General features: G+C 45.6%; 1 protein-coding gene across 1 annotated transcript in view; it reads right to left on the bottom strand.

Moving 5' to 3' along the window:
* Positions 1-22,250, bottom strand: part of LOC136576284 (aldehyde oxidase-like) — a 124,148-nt gene that overhangs the window by 44,656 nt on the left and 57,242 nt on the right. The window contains exons 17-24 of the mRNA XM_066575461.1: positions 19,911-20,033; positions 18,018-18,114; positions 16,593-16,717; positions 15,036-15,169; positions 12,312-12,399; positions 9,954-10,040; positions 8,626-8,817; positions 4,030-4,257 (exon numbers count right to left, since the gene is read on the bottom strand). Coding sequence (XP_066431558.1) covers positions 4,030-4,257; positions 8,626-8,817; positions 9,954-10,040; positions 12,312-12,399; positions 15,036-15,169; positions 16,593-16,717; positions 18,018-18,114; positions 19,911-20,033 — 1,074 coding nt within the window. The remainder of the gene's footprint in view (positions 1-4,029; positions 4,258-8,625; positions 8,818-9,953; positions 10,041-12,311; positions 12,400-15,035; positions 15,170-16,592; positions 16,718-18,017; positions 18,115-19,910; positions 20,034-22,250) is intronic.

The following is a 22,250-nucleotide window of genomic DNA, read 5'->3' on the forward strand; positions in this document are numbered from 1 at the left end:
CCCTATTGATTCCCACTAAGGAACGGGCACCCCTCCAACTTCCTTGGGATAATCTCTGACCATACCACCACCATCTGAGGAAACAGGCAACGTAAACGCAAAAAATCGTACTGAATGTCACGACGCAATTCTCGCGCCGGACGATTCCCCAAGTCGTTCCCTCCCACATGTAAAACCAAAATATCTGGACTCCTGTCCATTCTGGTGTAAGAGTCCACCTGCCGCAGCACCTGACCCCATTTCATTCCCCTCTCTCCTAACCAACGCACTACGACCGCTTCCTTGCTAAACCCCAACTGCCTCCCCATAGGCCGAACCTTTGCCCTCTCCGCAGCCCAATAAACGTACGAATGGCCCATCAGCCAGACTAACGCTGGATCTCTGAGACCTGCAAATGGAATAAAACCACAAATAATTTCCACAAATCACCCGACCAACAGCCAAAATAACTTTTTTTTTTTTTTAATTATATATACATAATCCTCACATTCACTACCACTTACACCAGATCCGGACGAACATATAACTGAAACCTTCTCGACTGCCATCTCCCAATCCTCTTCACAACCTCTCCAGATAACCCCAACCGTGTCGCTTCTGTTGCAGCCCTTATCCGAAAAGAATGTGATGAATATCCTTCTCCCACTAAACCCAAAGCCGCCACGATTCCCTTTAACACCGCAGTAAACTGATAGTACGACAAGAAGGCCCCATTACTATGACATAAAATTGGTCCCCCAACCCCTTGCCGCAACTCTGCATATTCTTCAAAGCAACGTACTGGAAACATCAATGCACCCGGCACCTGCGCCAAACACACTTCTTTACCAGCTTGATCGGTTTTTGACCGTCGCACCCAAATATGCAACACTCTGTCTACTACATTTACGTCCCCAAATTCTAAACCCCCTTTCACCAACTTACTGGGTGACACCAATTCACTCAACCTGAATGCCCCAAAAAATGCCAAAGAAAATGCACAGCGAAACAACCGCACTTCGTAAACATCGGAACAAAAACTCCCCAACTCTGCCCCCATCCTCTCCAACAACTCAAAAGTAATGGGACGCCTCCTATCCTTCTCCCGCCTACCCCTCGAGAACCCTTTTAATGCCTGCCGCACCAAAAAGACTTTTGTCAAATCCCGCATCCCCCTAAACTTGAAACCGAAAGCTAACTGTGCCATAAATCTATTTACTCTCACCACTGACCACCGCATAATAGCTACGTTACCCAACCAAGCCAATAGCGCATTAACCTGCTCTTCCTCTGACAATACCTCCCCCAACGTCCTCAACCAACACTGCCACTCCTCCCAAACTGCAAGATAAGATGTCCATGTGACCTGCGTCCACGACCCGGCAATCAGCTGCTCCGCCGCACGTCGACCACACTCCATAGTTCTGGTAGACAACGCAGACCCTCCCGTTCCACTTCCAGCGCCAACTCCCGAAAACGATCCCACTGAAAACGAGAAAGGGAATCTGCTATATTGCTGTCCACCCCCGGAACATGGACCGCAACCACCCACGCGTTCAACGACAAACAAAGCAAAACTAACTGGCGTAATAAATCAACTACTGCAGCGACCGAGCTGACATGCTATTAATCACTTGTACTACTCCCAGGTTGTCACAGTGAAAACGAACCTTCTTGTTCCTGAACCATTCCCCCCAAACCGACACCGCTACCACAATTGGAAACAGCTCCAGTAGTACCAAATTTTTTACTGCCCTGTATCGCTGCCACTCCTCCGGCCATTGTCAGGCACACCATTGCCCCTGAAAAAATGCCCCAAAACCGAACGCCCCTGCCGCATCCGTGAATAACTCGCAGTTAAAATTATCCACTGCCTGTTCAATAAACAACGACCTCCTATTGTATTTTACCAAAAAAAAAAACAAACCGCCAAATCTGCGCGAATCTCTGCTGAGATCCGCACGAAGTGATGACTGGCCTTCACTCCCGCCGTTGCTCCCGCCATTTTTCTGCAAAACACACGCCCCATTGGCATAATCCGACACGCGAAATTTAACTTCCCGAGCAACGACTGTAACGTTTTTAAGGTAACCTTTTTAGCTCGAGACACCGTCTGCACATCTAACCTAAGTGAATTCAATTTATCCTCCCCCTGCTCCCATCGCTGATTCCAGCCCCACGGCCGTTCTTCTGCTCTCCGGATGCTTCCCAGAGGCTCCCCCAGCCGGTACATCACTAGGCGAGACCTCCGTTCTCTCCTGCTGCCCGACGACGTCCGATGCTGCAGGCCCCGCCCCCCGACCAGAGCGAGGGCCCCTGCTCACCGTGCCCGCCGGCCGCCGGACTGGATTCCTCCTGACCTGCTGCTCTCTGCCCTGATCCTTAGGGAGAGAACCGCAGCCGCCGGCGAGTTGGAGGGGTGACCTCATCCTCCCTCAGTCTAGACGGAGGTCTGGCCCGCCGAGACCTCCTCTCCTGTACCGCTGGAACCGCCGCACCGCTGCTCGGCCCTAACATTCCGGCCACCTGTTCTTGCAGCCAGTCCTGACCGTGGATGCTGGCTGCTGCCCTAAGCTCCTGCAAAAGTGTTTCAATTCCCGACATGGTAAGTGTCACTCTCACTACTCTCACTTCTATCTCTAAGATGGTGCTGCCTCGCACCCCTTCCCTTATATATCCCCCCGCCTCCTAAATTTTCTACCTATCACCGCCATACTCCCTTAATTCCAGAAAATTCTCTACCCTCCCCTAACTCTAGTTAACCCTTTCCTACCTCCTCACTTCTATAGGTGACCTGCCCCCCCCCCCCCCCCCCCCGTGTCATGCCCGGCATCCGCTCTAAGGGTCCCTTGTTCCCTTCGCTACTGCCTTAACCTTTTCCCTTGGAGAAACAGGAACTTGATTATGGTCCTTTGCTCTTCTACACTGAATGTCTTTGGAGATGCCACCATATTCACCTGAAAAAAAAGACAAGTTAAAATCATAGGTTGTTGATTTTTGCATCATTGAATATAGACAAATAGACAATTATACCCAGCTTCTATAGCTCAATTATTTCTGGATAAGGCTTAATACTTATCAGCACCCCTTCCTATACCCTGGTAACACAGTGAATCGTTCAGTGTAAATGCCAGCAGCGACTGAACGACGAATGATAATTTGTTCATTGTTATGTTTCTGCAGGCATGAAAAATCAAACAATGCCCGTGTAAACAGGCAGTCGTCCATATATGAATGACTGCCTGTTTACTGTGAATGGAGATAGGTGAAGTGATCTCTTTCCCGCTCCGCTTCCATTCACATCCTCGCTCCTGTGTGAAGGAACAATTATCGCTGAGACGACTGTTGGGAGTTTAATCATCCTGTATGAAAGGACTAGAGATGAGTGAGCACCCAAATGCTCGGGTTCGCGTTATTCGAGTCGAGCTTTTCGTAAAATTCGAGAGCTCTACTCGAGTAATGAACCCCATTGGCTACAATTGGAGACTTGAGCATTTTTGTATGTGGGACGCCGGGTCCTGAGCTTTTTTTTTCTTGGTTCCCATGTTCTCGTTCTCTCTCTCTCGCCTGCCTGCCCAAAAATTTGCCATTGACGCGCGCTGCGTTGCGGCGAGGAGGGGCCAAAACAGGCAAGTCACAGCGGGAGGAGTCAAAAACTGGGGCGGGGTCGAACACTGTGTGATGCTCGTTCGAGTAACGAGCACCATCGAGTACACTAATACTCGAACGAGCATCAAGCTTGGCAGAGTACGTTCGCTCAACTCTAGAAAGGACCCTAACGGACTATCAGAGATGGTAGAGAACTGTATTCTGCTTCTCTTCGACAGTCTCATCGAGATGAATGGAGCAACAGCACGCATGCTTGACTGTTGCCCAACTCGAAAGGGGGCACACAGGATTGCCATTCTTGTGAATGGTGAGGATCCCAGCACTTAGGCCCCCAACAGTCAGGCACTTATCCATTAGTAACAGAATAAGGGATTATTTTAAATCCTAGGAAAAATAGTTGACTAATTAACAGAAACCAGTAACTGAATTGAAGATGTTTACTTGATTCTGATAAGCCACGCTAAAGGTGACCGGAAACTTCAGGGGAATAAGTGCTATGCCCCTTTTCCTCCAATGATTCACTTTATTGAACTGCTTTACTTCCTCCATCCTGGCATGGTATGCTGATCGCTTCATGCAATCCTCCCAACATCTCCACAGATTAGTCGTATCAAACTCCTGCTTGTAAGGGGTCATCATGATGCCTCTGTACATGTTAATCTCTCTGACCTAAAACAAATAGTGACACATATATATGAATAGTAAACCAAATGCAATATTGGTATATATACAGTAACACTTGGTGTATTGAGATCCTATGAGGTAGTAGAATATGAGTAACTTTTTTTAATAACAGCTTGCAATGCCTTCCATGCAGGGTTGGATTAGTAGTCATTTCTGTTTGTTTGCTGTAGCAAAAATACAGTAGAATATACGGATACCAACAAGCAACAGAAGTTTGCCATGAAGATGACTTAAGCTGCCTGTCCACGGGCGTTGCGGTATCCTGCGGCGGATCTCCGCCACGGGAGCCGCCGTCTGGGAGCAGGAGCCTGCAGACGGATCTCCGGTGGTCAGCCTATCTGACAGACAGGCTGACCGCGGAGGACCACGGAGAATCGTCACAAATTGCAGCATGCTGCGATTTGCTGCCCGCGAGCGGAGAATGGCAATGATTCTCCTATTGTGGACAGGGAGAGCTTTCACTGCGGTCAAATGGCTTGTACTGTAAATGCTGTGGAATTTCTACAGCAAAATCCACTGCAGTAATTCTGCAGCATTTGTGCCATGTGTAAAGGCGCCCTTAGGCTGGTTTCACACAGGCGATCGCGATATTGCCGTGAAAAAAAAAAATTGCGTCTTTGTTCTGCAATTTTTTGCGGGAGAAATGGTGTGGATTTGGCTGCATTTCCACTTGTGGAGCGGCTGCGGCATTCAGTACTTGTATTTCAAGTATTGAATTCTGCAGCACAATTCCACAGTATAAATAGACATGCTGCGGAGTCACAAATGCTGCGGATTCATCGCCGAAAACATCTGCATCGTGTGAAGGAAGTATTTTAAATCCCCTCTACGTGGATTGTATTGTAGACACTGCAAAATTCCCACAAGTGTGCACCCGGCCTTACCTCGCCATTCCTATGTCCTTTCTTCCTCATTAGTTTTCATTTTTATTTAGGCATAGGCACTCATTGATAGTCAAAGTGTAGTATCGAGGTAAAGGTCACACATGCAGGATCCACTATTTGAGGAAATTCCGTTGCATTTATGTTACAAATTACAAGCCATGTGGAGAGGGTTTAAAAAATCTCCTTCACATGCTGCGGGATAGTACAGCGAGGTAAGGCTTGCCATGTGTGCACATGAGAGGTTCAAATACAACTCGCATCAAGAACCACATTGACCCCTGTCTATGTATTGTCTGATACACAGACGGACGCATAATGACATGCACTTGCATACCCTAATTCTCATCAGTGATACAGACAAGTGTAGTGGTCCAGAGTTAGGGACCCTCTGGTTCTGTGCTTGTCCACCCCACATGGATTTGTCCTTGTGCATTTGTGTTTGTATCTACATGGTTGTTGGTTTTTGTGTCATCGGAGGTGACCTTCCAGGGTCAATGTCACCAATCTTGGTGGTGTCCCGCATGACTTTCTCCCAAACCCGCGGTGTGTAATGTGATTGGTAGAGCAGTTAGAGCAGAGTTTAGTTGGTGAGAAAAGGAGAAGGAGAGATGTAGTCAGAGAAGGAGGACGTGTAAGCAGGAGGTTGAGGCTATAACGCTTCCATCAGGGTTAGGCCCGGACTCGTCTCATTTAGCTTTTAGCCGTATCCCCTCAGGGGACCTGAAGTGAGCATCAGTTCTTGGAGTAGGAGTCAGTGGAGAATGCTACACACTCCCATGCTTAAAGGGGTTGTCCCGCGGCAGCAAGTGGGTCTATACACTTCTGTATGGCCATATTAATGCACTTTGTAATGTACATTGTGCATTAATTATGAGCCATACAGAAGTTATAAAAAGTTTTATACTTACCTGCTCCGTTGCTGGCGTCCTCGTTCCCATGGAGCCGACTAATTTTCGCCCTCCGATGGCCAAATTAGCCGCGCTTGCGCAGTCCGGGTCTTCTCCTGTTCTCTATGGAGCCGCTCGTGTAGAATGCCGGCTCCGTGTAGCTCCGCCCCGTCACGTGCCGATTCCAGCCAATCAGGAGGCTGGAATCGGCAATGGACCGCACAGAAGCCCTGCGGTCCACGGAGACAGAGGATCCCGGCGGCCATCTTCAGCAGGTAAGTATGAAGACGCCGGACCGCCGTGATTCAGGTAAGCGCTGTGCGGGTTGTTTTTTTTAACCCCTGCATCGGGGTTGTCTCGCGCCGAACGGGGGGGGGGGGGGGGGGGGTTAAAAAAAAAAAAACCCCGTTTCGGCGCGGGACAACCCCTTTAACTACGGAGTAGAGGGACAGTACCGACGCAGCTACTGCAAGTCGGAGTACAAGTCTGGCGTGAGTGTTTTGCCTCTTGAATGTTGCTAGGTTAGTGAGGAAAGGGCGTGAAGAGTGAGAGAGGACGGTTCGTGTTTGTCTCTCCATGTCAGGAGTGCTCTCCCCAAAACCACCAATCAGATAACTGGGACTGATGACACTGGTATCTTGAGAAAGGAGTGTTTTTCTAATGCAAGTGTGTCGGAAGATGGTGAAAGGAAAAAGCAATATTGTACTTAAGGCCGGCTGTCCACGGGCGTTGCGAAGCCCCGCGGTGGAGATCGGGAACAGGAGCCGCCGCCGAATCTCCTCCGGTCAGCCCTATCTAATAGATAGGCTGACCGCGAAGAATCGGGGCAATTCACAGCATGATGCGAATTGCCCGCCGCAAGCGGAGAATCGCAATGGTTCTCCGCTCGTGGACAACACTATGGAAAGCTTCAGCCTGCTCCAGCCTGCGTAATTCGCCGGAGATTTACCGCCTGCGAATTCATGGTCGTGGACAGGAGGCCTAAGGCTGTTGCAGTAATGTACTTGGAAAATCAAAGTTGGAAATATCCAGTAAAAAACATGTCCCTCGAGTTTTGAAAACTACACTTTGACTGTGAACTCTATATTTGCTTTTGTTGACTCGTTACTGGAAAGAGGCACTGGCGTCACGTGAACAGTTAGGCTATCATTTCTCTGCTGGCGCAACCGCTAGCTTTTACCCTCTCACACTGCCAGGATGGACCGTGTTTTGGGATGTGACGAGAGGAGATGGTAGAGCCATCGTGACCCTACATTTTGTTCCCCGCTGTCTCCCTCACCCAAAGGTTTGACCCTGGCCGCTGCACAAGATTAGGATGTGACATGAGTTTTTTCACATGGTCCATCAGTCTGTGTGAAAAACCGTCAGTCTGCATAGCCCCATAGGCTATAATGGTTCTGTGTGCTCTTTGTGAATTAACAAACATACTAGTGTGCTGAATTCCACATGACAATACTTGCTAAACAAAACAGAGTGAACTAACATGCATAACTTTAATGATTTTTCCTTTGTAATGGTTACTGTCAATTAGACTTCTGTACATTATCACTAGCAACATATGGAAAGAATATCTATTGATTTTATTTTAAAATGTTCAACCTTAAGGCCGCCTGCACATTCCTGCCGCTCAAAGCCTGCATAGGAGTGCATTACAATACGCACTCCTATGCAGACGGCCGCGGTTTGGCCGCGCGGTTTGGTTCGCGCGGCAAACAAACCGCGGCATGTCGCACAGATACGTCACTCACCCGGCCGCCGGCTCCGGTCTGCGCATGCGCCGGCTGTCCGGCAGCCGGCACATGAAAGAGCCGGGGCCGCCGGGCGCGGGTGAGTACGCGCTCGTCTCCGCAGGCACTCAGGTCAGGTCCCGCGGCGAGAATTCTCGCCGCCGGATCCGACCCGCTCGTCTGCAGGTGGCCTAAAGGGAACCTGTCAACTTTAATAAACCCATAAACTAAAGTTATAAGCTCATAGGAGAAAGGACACTCAGTCCAGGGGTGAGCTTTTGTATATTCATCTGCCTCCATGTTCTCCCACTCTTCGCTGGCAAGGCCATACAGCTTGATGCATGCAGCAGCCTTCTTGAGCATGCATGCACACTGTCCTCTATATAGGACTAATGTTAGGATAGTGTGCATGCGCAATCAAGGCGTCTGCTGCATGCGCCGAGTGGCGGCTTTGGGAAAGGACAGCAGGAGATAAGGGGCTATGAGACATCTCTAAGGTCTAGCTCATATGAAAAGAACACAGCATATTTTATTTTACCATGTATTATGCGATAGAACCCTATTGCTCTCTATGGGAGCGTATAACACGCTATACATATGCAATTGCATTACGTATGTGCGGCATTTATGCGCACCTTCACTGAGCAACAAATTGGGAGATTTTACAAAAAATTGAAAACCAGGAAAACTGCGCATGACAGCATGCGTGAGATACGCTTTAATGTGAAACAAGGTGTCATTGAAGAACAGGAAATTATACAACTATTTAGTATTTTTACTACCTTATTATTGATTCCCTAAAGAGCAAAAATTAGGAAACATAAATATTACTATATATCTAAAAGTACTGCTTACCTGATGAGGAGGCAAATTGCACTTAGCTGCTACTTCATCGATCCACACTTCTGTAATCAATGCACACTGTGGAAACCCAAAACCTCGAAATGCTATGTTTGATGGAAGATTTGTTTTGCAGACTATTCCCTGGCACCGCAGATTAGGAATGTGGTAAGCAGCATCTGTCTGCAGCACTGAAACCTCCATTATCTATGATAGGTAATACATTCTGTTAGATTGTATTGTTATAGGCACTACCTAAATTTTTAGATGATTTTTCAAACATCTGCTACCATGTGTGTGTGTACATGTGGTATAACACTATTTCTGACCATTAAATGGCCCGCACCTTTTTTAACCACAGCTTGCCACTTTATGGGCTGTAATTCCAATTTTCAGTTTTCACTGAGATGGTGGGAGGAGACTAGCTAGCATGATGTCTTCTATACACTGCACTTGGAGAAAACAGCAGATATTTTCCCTAACTCCCTGTAGCACACGCATAAATAACATGATAATTCAGGATACTTTACAACACTACTAAGCATTGTAGATGTAATATCAGTAGCTGCCAGAAATAGTAAAAACTTACTAGTTAGCTGCTGCAGTGTTTGTGTATGTCTCTCTCCCTTCTCCCATCTCTATAGACATCTTTGAGCAGTATGAGTTATCACTCCCCTGGTATTAGTGCAGTATGTCTCCACTGGAAGTATGGGTTGGCTAGGCTGACTTACAGGTAATGCCCAGGTCACGTCCAAAGCTGACAAAATCTCCAGAGAGGGACGAGGGGAGAGAAATCTCCTCCAGCCACCCTTCCTCTCTGCTGGGCACTCTGTAAGCGAGCTATACTGTAGTATGTCTCCACCAAGGCTTGAAACTGGGCGTGACCTGTAGGTCAACCTAGCTATGCCATACTTCCAGCGGAGACATACTGCATTAATACCCACTCCCCTATCCGTCACCACCCCCACTCACCCCACACTTCCTCCCCATTATCTGTCCTATTATCTCTGTTATTCACTTGGCAATGGACAGCAAATTAAAAAAAAGGGAGTGGTCAGCACTTCAGGGTAATTTTTCAACTCAAAATATCATTTTGAGTAAAGCGATTGCCATTGTTACTAGTTATCACACATTACCAGCCATCCCTGTTCCTACACAGGTTTCTTAAAAAAATTTCTAATAAGTAGCAGGTACCTTTTTTGGATTGTTTTGGACACTATGAAAATGTTATCATAAAGCATAATGCCGAGTCTCTGCTGTGATGATCTCCAGACATCAGGCAGATGGCTTCTGTTCTACAACTTTGCAATTTACAATCTTGAGAGAAGAATGGAAAGACTTACAAACACCGATTCCATCACAGAATATCCGCCATTACTGTACAAGTTGATATCTGCTGCTACAATTCTACCATCTTCCATATAACCCACCTAAAAATACACAAAGGCATTTCCTTTAGTTAGACGTATTTATATGTTTCCAGTACCAAAAATTAATCACTATTAGACACTACTACTCATTGTGCGCAGTCTAAAGTTACTTCCACATCTATCATTTTCAGAATGTGAAGCCTAAAAGGTGCGGCTTTTAAAAAGAAATGCAGCCTGACTGATGACAGAATGTGCCACTAATTCAGGTATTAACCCTTTCATGACCAGGGGTTATTGATGCTCTTGCGTCCAGGTTACATTCTGCAGTTCTGGTATTTCCACTTTTTAAAAATAATCACATTTTTTTCCCGGTAACATGTATACATGAGGACTTGTTTTTTGCAGGACAAGTTGTATTTTTCGACGGTACGATTAAACATGCCATACAATGTAGTAAAAGACTTTAAAAAACTTCTAAGTGGAGCGAAATGGAAAAAGAACACAATAGCAGCATTTTGGGGAAGGCTGTTTTTACGATATTCACGGTGATGTAAAAATAACATCTTATCTTTACTCCGTGAGTCAGTATGATTACAGCAATATCAATTTCATATATATGTTTTTCAAATGTAGTACTATGTTACTACTCCTTTTTTCTTTTCTTTTGCCGTATTTTGACCCCAATAACTTTTATATTTTTGAGGGCTGTCAGGGCTCATTTTTTGTGAGATGACCTGTAGTTTTTATAGGTTCCATTTTTCATCACTTTTTATTAAATTTTTTTCTTGGACGACGGAGTGACCAAAAAAGCGCATTATGTATTTTATTGACAGTGCTCACCTTGCAGGGTTAATAATGTGATATTTTAATAAACTGGACCTTTATGGATGCAGTGATACCAATTTTCAAATTTTTCTGATGTGATGATTTGGAAAAAGTTTTTTTTTTAAACTTAATATTTTTAATTTTTTGTAATAATTAAAAGGACTTTATTTTACTTATTTTTTTTAGTTCCCTCATAGGGGCCTTGAACTTGTGATACTTTGATCGCTTATACAGTATAAGGCTACTATGGTATTACATTATACTGTATTTTAACAGGTTCCCTTTAAAAGACATTCCGCAGGCACGTCTTAATCGGCAAACAATCATGGCAGCCCTTGGTGCCTTTAGAAGGCCTCAGGCTGCCATGACACCTGGACAGCACCCCTGTCAATCTTATTGCAGTGGGTCCTTTCGGGATATTTAAATTCGATCAGGATATTTAAATGCCACTGTCAGAACTGACAAGAGCATATAAAGGGTTAACAGGCTTGAGGTTATCCTCACTCACAGCTGTCGTGAGTAGGTGTTGGCTGTCAAAAACACCTATGTCTGCCGCCTATGGAGATGGAATATGTACTGTAAAGGAATGAAACAAATCTGCAATATTCAGAACAGCCACTACTGAAAACACATGAAAAACTTCACCCCAAAAAAGGTTGTAAAGAACATACAGGCCAATTACATGTTTATTGATATTTTTAATTTGATGTAATAAGTCAAAACTAAACCAATCCATTTTCATATTTTAGCCACATACAATATATTACTAATGTAACCTGTATTGTTGTACCCCAAGATTTGCTTTTGGACAGGCTGAAAAGAAGTAGAGTTGCTTAAATTTTGCAATTTTTGTAACTGCAAATGAAAGATAGAATAATTCTCCACAGCACCACCTATTGGAAGCCATCCTATCAGTCAGAATCTGACTTTTAAACTGGCCTGGCAACATGACAAGGGATGTAAGTCAAACCGGAATATCCATGTAGAGACAACTGTTTCAGGCTTCTTGTCCCTTACAAGTGTCCGGTAGAATGGATAGGTTAGAATGGCTCCATTTGAGTTGAAGCCTGGTGGTGGTGATGTTTCTCCTTGTGGAGAGTATCACAGGCATGTAGGGAGTCTTATATAGTTCATGCAATGCTTTCTGGGAAAAAGCCATGCAAATGAGTGATGGAATAATATGTGGCGTTGTAAGGATTACACCTGGTGATAGGTCATCAGTAGAGATAGGTCATTAGTAGAGATGAGCGAGCACGCTCGGTTAAGGCAGTTACTCGAGCATCGCTCTTCTCGAGTAACTGCATACTGATCCAAGCAGATTTGGGGGGGCGGGGGGGGGGGGGGGGGAGGAGAGTGAGAGAGATCTCTTTCTCTCTCCCCCCACTACCCACCACTGGCCCCCGCTCACCCCCGCCGATGCTTGCTCGAGTAACTGCCCTAACCGAGCGTGCTCACTCATCTCTAGTCATCAGTTAAAAAAGCCTAGAATCCCCCTTTAAAACTTACTTTGTATCTTCCAAGATAAGGGTGTCTGCCGCCCTTTATTAGGATGTCTTCATCTCTTTCGAATACACAGCGAATAGGATGTTTTGTTCTATGTGACAAGGAGAAAACACTGGATTTACAAACGCTGAACAGCATGTGCCCAATCATATCTCTGTAAATATACGTATGGCTGTAGTATGTGGAAGCTTTTACATTACCTTAAGGCTTCCTACCTGGACCAATTTAAAACATATTTTATATCAAACATGATGTTAAAGAATCAAAAGATTCGGGAATTTTGCAGTTTTATCACATTTTCACCATTTTATTGTATAGAAAAGCCCGTCTGGGGTTTTGGATTAGAAAATGCTAATAAATGTACACAGATAAAAAAATAGTATATATCACCGATATGGAAAAAATTAAGGTAAGGGCTAATGCCCACGGACGAATTATCGCTGCAGAAATTGCATTGAGACAGCCGCCGTGAATTCCGCAGCAATATCCATCCATAGACATGCTGTGTTAAATTCTTCCCTGCCAACAAGCGGAAGAAGAATCGCAGCAAGGTCTATCCGGTGCGGAAAAAGGCACGGACGGCTTCTAGTGCAGTCAATGGAAGCCGTCCGTCCTGCGAAACTTCCGCTCTGAGCACAGCGGAAGTATCGCGGGAATCTGCATCACAGCTCAGCGCCCGCGAGTCATACGCTGTATTGCGCATGCGTGCCGACTCGCTGGATGAGACATTCACGGTGGATCTGGAGAGGTGAGTATAGGCGAGAGATTTCACAGGCGGAATCCGACCCAGCTATGGGCATGAGGCCTAAGATGCTCTATAAAAATACTGCTTGTGTGTTTGTCATTTCCATTTCTATATTTACTCTAAAACACGCTCTGCATCAATTCTGTAAAAAAAAAAGTGCTCCATGTTTGTTAAAGAGGCAGTACCTTCATTTATAACTCTTTTAAAGGCAACATGTCACCTTTGAGCCCCAGAAACTACATTATGGTGCTCAAAGCAGATGGAACAGGCAGCCCGGAGAGCTGCTTCATATTTACCCGGTGCCCCATTCTTGCCCCATGTCCCCACAAAGTTGGTGTGCGCACATAGCGGGACTCTTTTATGATGGCTCTGTGAACGCAGTCTTCCATAGAAAGGAAAGCACACGCACAGAGCTGTCTGAAAAGAGTCAAGCTCTAGCTTGCCAACGGCACAGCGGAAGAACAGGCACCCAATGAGTAAGAAAACACAACTCCCCGACCTCCCCGCTCCCTCAACTTTAAGTCCCATAATGTAGTTTAAGGGGTTCAAAAGGTGAAGGCGGGTTCCCTCTAATCTTAGAGCTGCAGAGGCGACCAGCTGATTGCTGTGGGTTTGGTTCCCTCTAGGACATCTATTTTCCCTAGATATCCATAACCATGTACAATTGTAATTCATTTATTGAATAAATGTCACATGTGTAAGGAATTGCAGGAAGCGGGTTCAGGGCTTCTCCTAGTTTTCAGGGTTGTTGTCAGCCTGACAGACATAGGGCGCAGGAGTCACCATTGTTAAACAAACAACTCTTTATTAAAGGGGTTGTCCCGCGCCGAAACGGTTTTTTTTTTTTTTAACCCCCCCCCCCCCCCCGTTCGGCGCGAGACAACCCCGATGCAGGGGTTAAAAAAACAACCCGCACAGCGCTTACCTGAATCCCGGCGGTCCGGCGTCTTCATACTTACCTGCTGAAGATGGCCGCCGGGATCCTCTGTCTCCGTGGACCGCAGGGCTTCTGTGCGGTCCATTGCCGATTCCAGCCTCCTGATTGGCTGGAATCGGCACGTGATGGGGCGGAGCTACACGGAGCCCCATAGAGAACAGGAGAAGACCTGGACTGCGCAAGCGCGGCTAATTTGGCCATCGGAGGGCGAAAATTAGTCGGCTCCATGGGAACGAGGACGCCAGCAACGGAGCAGGTAAGTATAAAACTTTTGATAACTTCTGTATGGCTCATAATTAATGCACAATGTACATTACAAAGTGCATTATTATGGCCATACAGAAGTGTATAGACCCACTTGCTGCCGCGGGACAACCCCTTTAACTCTAAAATGGGAAAATGGTTACTTGTGAGCTGGTAATTCAGTCCCAGCCCAGTTGACGCAGATCAGCAATAAACAATAGGTGTCTCACTAAACAATCTTTAGGCCCATCTCCAGTCTACCAGTTCGGGTCGAGTGTTGTCAGAGGGGAGGGAACGGAGGAACCACGTGGTACTGATTTCACTATTCCACTCCTTTCCCTGTTCACCAGAGAAAAACTGCCTTTAGGACAATTGCTACAGACATGTAGCACAAACCAGAAGAGACTCCCTTCTTCCCCTGTCCACAGCTTAGCTGTCCGCTCTGCACACTATGAAAGCTTCTCCGTGGCTGTATCTCTCTCCCATAGGGAACCATCCTTAGGACTGTATGTGCAACTCTCCAGTACTGCAGGAGAGACTCCTGCTTCAACCTACATCCTGCACCAAGCACCTGTCTCAACTACTTCCTGTCTCTTCTTCCTGCTCAGCTCTATTCCTCTATTCTTGCTCTCTTTTAAAGAGACAGTACCATTACAAAGAAAACAAGATCATACTATCATTAAACAGCAATAAACTGTAACCCCCCCCCCCCCACACACACACTTCATTTACCTATGGGTCATAATAACTATACAATACACGGTGTATTTCTATCTCTGAAGAATTTAAAAATAACACTTACTTTCGAGCTGCCACAGCAGTTATTGCTGCTATATAAGCTGTTTTTACAATTTTGCCACCAAATGCACCTCCTATTCTTTTCACATGGCAGTTGATGCGGTTAAAGGGTATGTCAAGGGATGTCGCTACAAGGCCCTTTTAAGAAAAAAGACTGGGATTAACATTAGCAAGATGTATTTTTGTTTCCTCAGAATCTAATGCATGGTTTTATAGAACTCCTGAAGCTATTATAAACCTGTCTCTTAACATTTTTATTTTACCAAAGGCAAAAGAAAAATACTATCCATCTGACTTTGGAGTCACCCTTCCAGAGAGCTCATACTTATTCAGTGTTTGTGCGATCACAAATACATAAGAAATTCAAAGTCATTTCATTTACACAACTTTTGGGATCATGAAGAATACCATTGGCATATATTAGTTATCCGTAATATCATATTGAGTCATGAATGACAATCACATTGTTATATAAATACATTAGGGTAGATTAACTATTCAAAATTTGGCAGATTTCTGGCCTAAAATGCACCAGCAATGGTGCCCATGCCATATGCCACATTTATTTGTTACTTTTTGTTCCTTTATACACACTTTTCCAAGTGCAGAAAAAGGGTATGACTTTGTTGAGTGCTAAAATGCGCCAGTTCAATAATGATATACACCAGTTTTTTGGCGCAAAGCAATGGTGAGCTGACATAAAGTAGAGAGCTGCCTTGAACTGATGAAACAAAGAGAAAAGTTTCTAACTTCTAGCATGATGCGCCAAGATGCTCCAAATCTACCATTGAGGTACATTTGGTGTATCTCCTGATTGCTTCACCTTTGTTTACACTGTCTAAATATTAGGCAGCATTAGTAAATCTGCTCCTATGTGTGACAGAATAAAATCACAGAGGTGAGAGGAAAAAATGTACAAAAACATAACTCACAGAAAAATAAGCCAAACATGCATCCCCTGATACATTGCAGGACAGGCTCAATCACCATGTTCCCTGATAGCATGCAGAGAGCCAGATTTTGATATGATATTCCCTGCATTCTATTAGGGAACGTGCTAATTCAGCCTGTCCTGCAATGTATCAGAGCATGCATATTTGGCTTCTTTTTCTGTGAGTTATGTACGTGTGACAGAATAGGTCATCAATATCAAATTGGCGGGGAACCGCTACTCAGAACCCCCACGATCAGATCTCTGAAGAGGGAGCAGCCCTCTTTTCGGGAATGTAATGTCATGTACATCAGTTACATTGCCTGAGAGCACCTCAGTCCCACTGAGATGAACAGAAGTGAACTTTTATATCAGGCACAGCCACTAAATAATGTACGGTGCTTTGCCTGGTATGGACTGAGTCACTGCAGCCACTTCAATAAACTGATCAGCAGAGTTCACGAGTGGCGAACCCTTACGGATCTGATATTGATGACCTCTCCTCACGACAGGTCATCAATATCTTAGTGCTCGAAACCCCTTTAAGACATTTTAACACTATTCACCAACACAACACAGGCATAGAACATATACACTATCCTTCACATCATTTCACCTTTGTTGACTCACCTGCATGTATGTTGGATCCTGTGTTGATGCATGGATTTCTATTTCCTGGCCTTCTTTGCTGGGAATAACCCGGATGCTTTGGGTTTCCATGTAAAAATGTTCCTGTCCTCCGATGTAAAACTCCCCTGTTGCATTATTATTATTATTTTATATTTATATTATTATTAATATAATTACACAAAACAACATAGATAGCAGATACAATTAGGAAGCTTTGTTACAACAAGACACATAACTTCACAATCAAGTATTTTGTCTAGAGATGAGCGAGCACGCTCGGATAAAGCAGTTACTCGAGTGAGCATCGCTCTTCTCGAGTAACTGCTTACTGGTCCGAGCAGGCTTGGGGGGGCCGCAGGGGATAGTGGGGGGGAGAGAGAGGGAGAGAGAGAGATCTCTCTCACTCTCCCCCCCCCGCTAACCCCCCATCCCCTGCTGCCCCCCCGAACCTGCTCGGACCAGTAAGCAGTTACTCGAGAAGAGCGATGCTCACTTGAGTAACTGCTTTATCCGAGCGTGCTCGCTCATCTCTAATTTTGTCACTAGAATAGGTTTGACATTTTCTATTTTGATGAACTTATACATAGTTATGAATACATATGTGTTTCGTCTGCTTTCATTAAATTGGTCTGCATCACTGATGTCTTTGTGTTACAATTTTTTTTCTAGGGAATATACACTAAGGCTTCATGTCCACAGGGAAAATCAGGCCCGCCGTGGATTCTTCATGTAGAATCCGTAGTGGGTCCCTCCTGCCCCGCGGACATGAGGCCTAAAAATCAGAATAAACTCACCTGCTTCGGACTATGCGGATCTTCCTTCCTTCGCGGCCAGATCTTCTTTTTTCAGGCACATCTGCCAGGCCAAAGAAAGAATATCCGGCCGCGAAGAAGGGAAGAACCGCATCGTCCGGAGCAGGTGAGTTTAATTCTGGTACGGGTCTCCCGCGGATCCGGATAGCTTCCATAGGCTTCAATAGAAGCCTGCGGGAGCCGTCCCCGCGGGAGACCCGCACGAAAATGGAGCATGTCCATTTTTTTCCCGCATGCGGATCCGCGCCTGACGGGAAAAATGACATCCGCAGGTATTTAACTACCTGCGGGTGTCCAATGCATCCCTATGGGGCGCAGATCTGCGTGCGGGAGAAACGCTGCAGATTTTAAACCCAGTGGACATGAGGCCTAGACTTTTTAGTCGCAGCTATTTTGCCCATTGCAGCTTTGCCCTTTTAAGTCAATGGAACAAAAACTACAATATTTAGAGCAGTCACTATTTAAAACACATGGCATAAACACTTGTTAAGATATTCTGCATAAAAAGCCACCCAAAAAAGCTTGTAAAAAACACATAAAATTCATAATGTTTTTACAAGCCTAAAAAGAAATTGCAAAAAAACTGTCTGTGAAGGAATTCTAACAGTCATACCTTCAAGTACGTGGTCTGCTGTCTTTAATGCCTCATCCACATTACCGTGATGCAGTTTCAGATTCGATTCAAAAAAGGATTCATGTTTTATTGCATCCTTAAATAAAAGGCAGAGACAAAGGACACTTACACTCCATCTTGTACACTCCAACAGGTGAGGCTCAGGGTAATCAGAATTTACTGTCCTAACGGAAACAACTCCACCAATATAATTAAATATGCAAGCAAATTAATACAAAAATACAAACAGATCATCTTTGGTAGCATAATCCATGGAAGTAGCAACACCTCCAAAAGGTCTGAAAAAGTACATATATGTAACGCATATCCATAAAAACATTACATAATCAAATTCATATGAAAACACCTGCTTGTAACAAATATTACATTTCAACATAGCATAAAATGGTATGGGTGTATCTTGTCTCCACCAGCAGCTAGGGGCTGACTGGCCTTAGCTGGAGAAAATGCCCCAGTCATGCCCCTAGCTGTCTCTGCCTCTGTTCCTGTCCCCCGCCGCTTGTCAGACCTCCCCGGCCCCCATTCGGCTGTCAGCCGCTTTCTTCACCCTCCATCCAGGTAGCCAATCGTCAGCTGTGGGTGTTGACTATAACTCCACCCCCACAATCCCAGCTCTCCACCCATAGTTCTGTTGGAGACAAGATACACCAGTAACACAAAAAATATACACCATATTTGTTACCATGCAGGGCGGCGCTGGGTCCCGCAGCCGGCGCGCGACGCTCCAATGTCGGCTCCGGCGTCCCGGAACTCGGCTGTTGGGGCTCTCCCGGTGGCGTGGAGCAGCCAGCGTGCAGCAGCATGGGCGTGTCCGCCCGTAGGGCGCCATCCGCTCTCCTCCACCCTCCATAAGCAAAAGGGGGAGAGTCGGCTCCTCCCACTCTCCACCCCTGGACGGAGGCTTTAAGTTAAAAGGCTGGCAGTGACCTGAGCTCACTGCCAGTTATTGGTTCTGCTAGCCTCTAGTCAGGTCTGTCTCAGTCTGCTCTAGTTGCTCGTCAGTATCCTGTCAGTTTGCCTGTGAGCTCCATCTCCAGCCTTACTCTGCTTTGTAAGTTTTGTTGGTCTGTTCCACCTGCCTCTTCTGTCGGCACTCTGTCCCCCGTTAGTAGTTCCATCTAGGTAGTCGCCAGGTCCCTAGCCAGTGCAGGGACCGCCGCCCAGTTGTCCGCCTGGGGTTAGCCAGGGCCGAGGCAAGTAGGCAGGGACAGTGGGGTGCGGGAAGATCAGGGCACCCCACCTGGCGCTCGGGGGGAGGGGGGGAAGAGTGCCGTAACAATATTCTTTAGTACATACAGACCACAGAGTCATTAGACTACGCTATTCTCCTGTCCAAAAAAATGTAAACCGAAAGGAAGAAAACCGAAGCCTCTCTGATTTAGTTTTTTTTTTAACCCCATTGAAATCAATGGGAAAAAACACATCAGTTTTTTTTTTTCGTTTGATTTCAGTTTCTCTCCTCTTAAAAGGGGAGAAAAGAGAGACCAAAATCCTGAACTGAGCCCTAAGGCCTCATGTCCACGGGCGGATTTGTTTTGCGTGCCTTTTGGTCTGGAAAACAAAAAGCAGCATGCTCCAATTCAGTGCGTTTCCTGCACAGACGGCTTCCATTGAAGTCAATGGAAACTGTCTGATCCGGTGGCCATCAGCAGATTCCACGGGAAAGCGGGAGTTTAAAAAGAAAAAAACTGCACTGCGCACACATCCACATACAGGAAATAGAAGACCCGGACAGGTATGTAGGCTCACCGACCACGCTGCGGGCTCCCACAGGCAGAATCCAATCCGTCCGTAGACATGAGGCCTTACACAGATGAGAAAGCATATTCTTATAGATAAAATATAATAATATAATGAACATCAATTGCCTACCTCGATAGTGAGAATCACTGGTTCTATATCTTCATAGACAATTTTCACCTTTCTGGCGGCCTGTTTTGCATGCTCTGGTTTGTCAGCCACGACAGCACAGATGATATACCCGACACACAGAACCTTTGCAAATAAAGTACAATAGAGTTGTGCTTTTCTTGTTGTGGATGATGAAACCTGCTACTAGCTTGAAATAAATCACTTTCAATGTTTCCACAATCTCAGGGCTTATTCACACTTCCGTATATCGGTCAGGTTTTCACGCACGGCCGATATACGGTGTCCCTTTCTGCAGGGGAGTGAGGTGGGCCGGGCCGGGAGCAATGCATTGAGCTCCCGCTCCTCCACTTGCCACTGGTTACAATGGGAGGGGCGAAGCTAAGTTCTGGCCCACCATGCCCCCTGCAATTGCAAATAGTGATGAGGGGCAGAGAGGGCGCGGGAGCTCAGAGCACTGCTCCCGGCCCGGCCCGCCTCCTCCCCCTGCAGAAAGGGACACCATATATCGGCCGGGCGTGAAAACCCGGCCAATATACGGACGTGTGAATAAGCTACTTTGGTAAAACTGCTTTGCCTTTTTATTTTTTTGCAATTTATTGACTTGTCAAGCTGACTGTTCAATGCAATTTCAAGTAAAACTGAAAATCAGAATTTTTTTCCAATGAGCCCATGTACCTCCACAGTTAGGTTCCAAAGTTATCCCGCATCATATGTAAATCAGCAGAGAAGAGTCATCTGGTTGAGAAAGGTTATGCTGATTCATGATGGGCAGAGCTAACCTCTCCCGACTTCTCTCGATAGACTGGGTTTCCTGTGTAAATGGGGGATGCAATGAGTTGTATATCAAGAGAAAGGGGTCGTAGTTAACTTGGTAGCTCATCAATCAAAGTGACTCTTCTCTGCAAGGGAGTAACGATCATGGTCACATGGGGTGTAATTGTGACTGTCCCCTGGGGTGGGGAAAGAGGGCCAGCCAACCTCATCTAGCGGTAAGAGCAGGTAGGACACAGATGTCCTGTACACATCCACACAGCCAGCAGCAGGTCATCACTTCAACTGCTCCACCTGAAACCGTACAGCTGCAGGAGAGGAGGCACTAGTAGTGCAGCACCAGGGCCAGCATTCACACCTCAGCTAAGTTTCACAAAAAGTAGTGAGCATGTTGAGGTGAGGTTGCGGAAGGATCCTGAGTGCCAGTAGACTAATGAGTCACCTGATCCCATGTTTAAGGTGAAGCAGTGGCACATACACAGTCTGACCTGACCTGACACGCTGTTTTTGACAGGTAAAGAACCTTCAGGCTCATGTGCAAGCAGTGTAGTTTGTAGTGCTTGGGATGTCTCTTGGTGCAGGGCCAGACCCTCTCCCTGCGAATCAAACTTTGAAGTGTGTTTATTCTCAAACACCTAAGTGTTTAAGCATAACATATATTGGGCACAATGGGCATACCTGTCCTGGGTTCCCTTTGGGGCCACGTGTCTTGTTTGTATACTAATATTTCTTAATGTAGCCTGTGCTTTCCTATGATGTTAATGTGCATACTTGCTATTGGGCATTTTTATTAACAATTTTAATTTTCTCAGTCTCGCAGAGAAAAGCATTAAAAACCTATGCCTGCATAAGACAAAACAGTAGGAAGAAAAATCCAACCTATGTAGTATACATTTCCTCCAAAAGTGGTATGCTGGCTCACATTCACATTCGATTGTTAAAAAATTTCACCAAAGCTGGTTGTAGGTTGGATCTTCTGGAATGTATCTGTCCTGCAGGGGCTAAAGACCTTTAGATGATTTTAGGTGGTAGCATTGAGCAATCAGATTCAGAGTGGGACTGGACTAAGAGAACAACATACGACCGTCTAGGAGGCTTCACAGAAGATCATCCCCTTTGAGACAATCACTAGGCACTAGGATTTTATCCCATGAGTTGATTCACAATTAATCTATTAGACTTTATTAATGTTTTACACGTGCAATAAGAGCAAGAAAGTTTTTTATTATATTAAAAGTGGATACACACTAGAGATGAGCTAAGACACATTACTCGAGCGAGTAGTGCCTTAGCCGAGTATCTCCCCGCTCGTCTCTAAAGATTCGGGGGCCGGCGCAGGTGACAGGTAAGTCACACATTGCAAATAACTGTATTTGATGGGTGTAAGGAATCCCAATCCCATTCCGACACTGATCAAATATGTATGGCCAATTTAATAGAACATTTATATGCTGATCATAAGCTAACTATTAGACCTCCTCCAGTATATCACTCATGTACAAGCAGTTTCACCTTTCCATTTGCTTTCAAGTTTCTACTTCATGTACAACCTCAACTCCCAAAAAGTTG

Source organism: Eleutherodactylus coqui, chromosome 8, assembly GCF_035609145.1.
Source record: "Eleutherodactylus coqui strain aEleCoq1 chromosome 8, aEleCoq1.hap1, whole genome shotgun sequence".
In the NCBI taxonomy this organism is placed as follows: domain Eukaryota; kingdom Metazoa; phylum Chordata; class Amphibia; order Anura; family Eleutherodactylidae; genus Eleutherodactylus; species Eleutherodactylus coqui.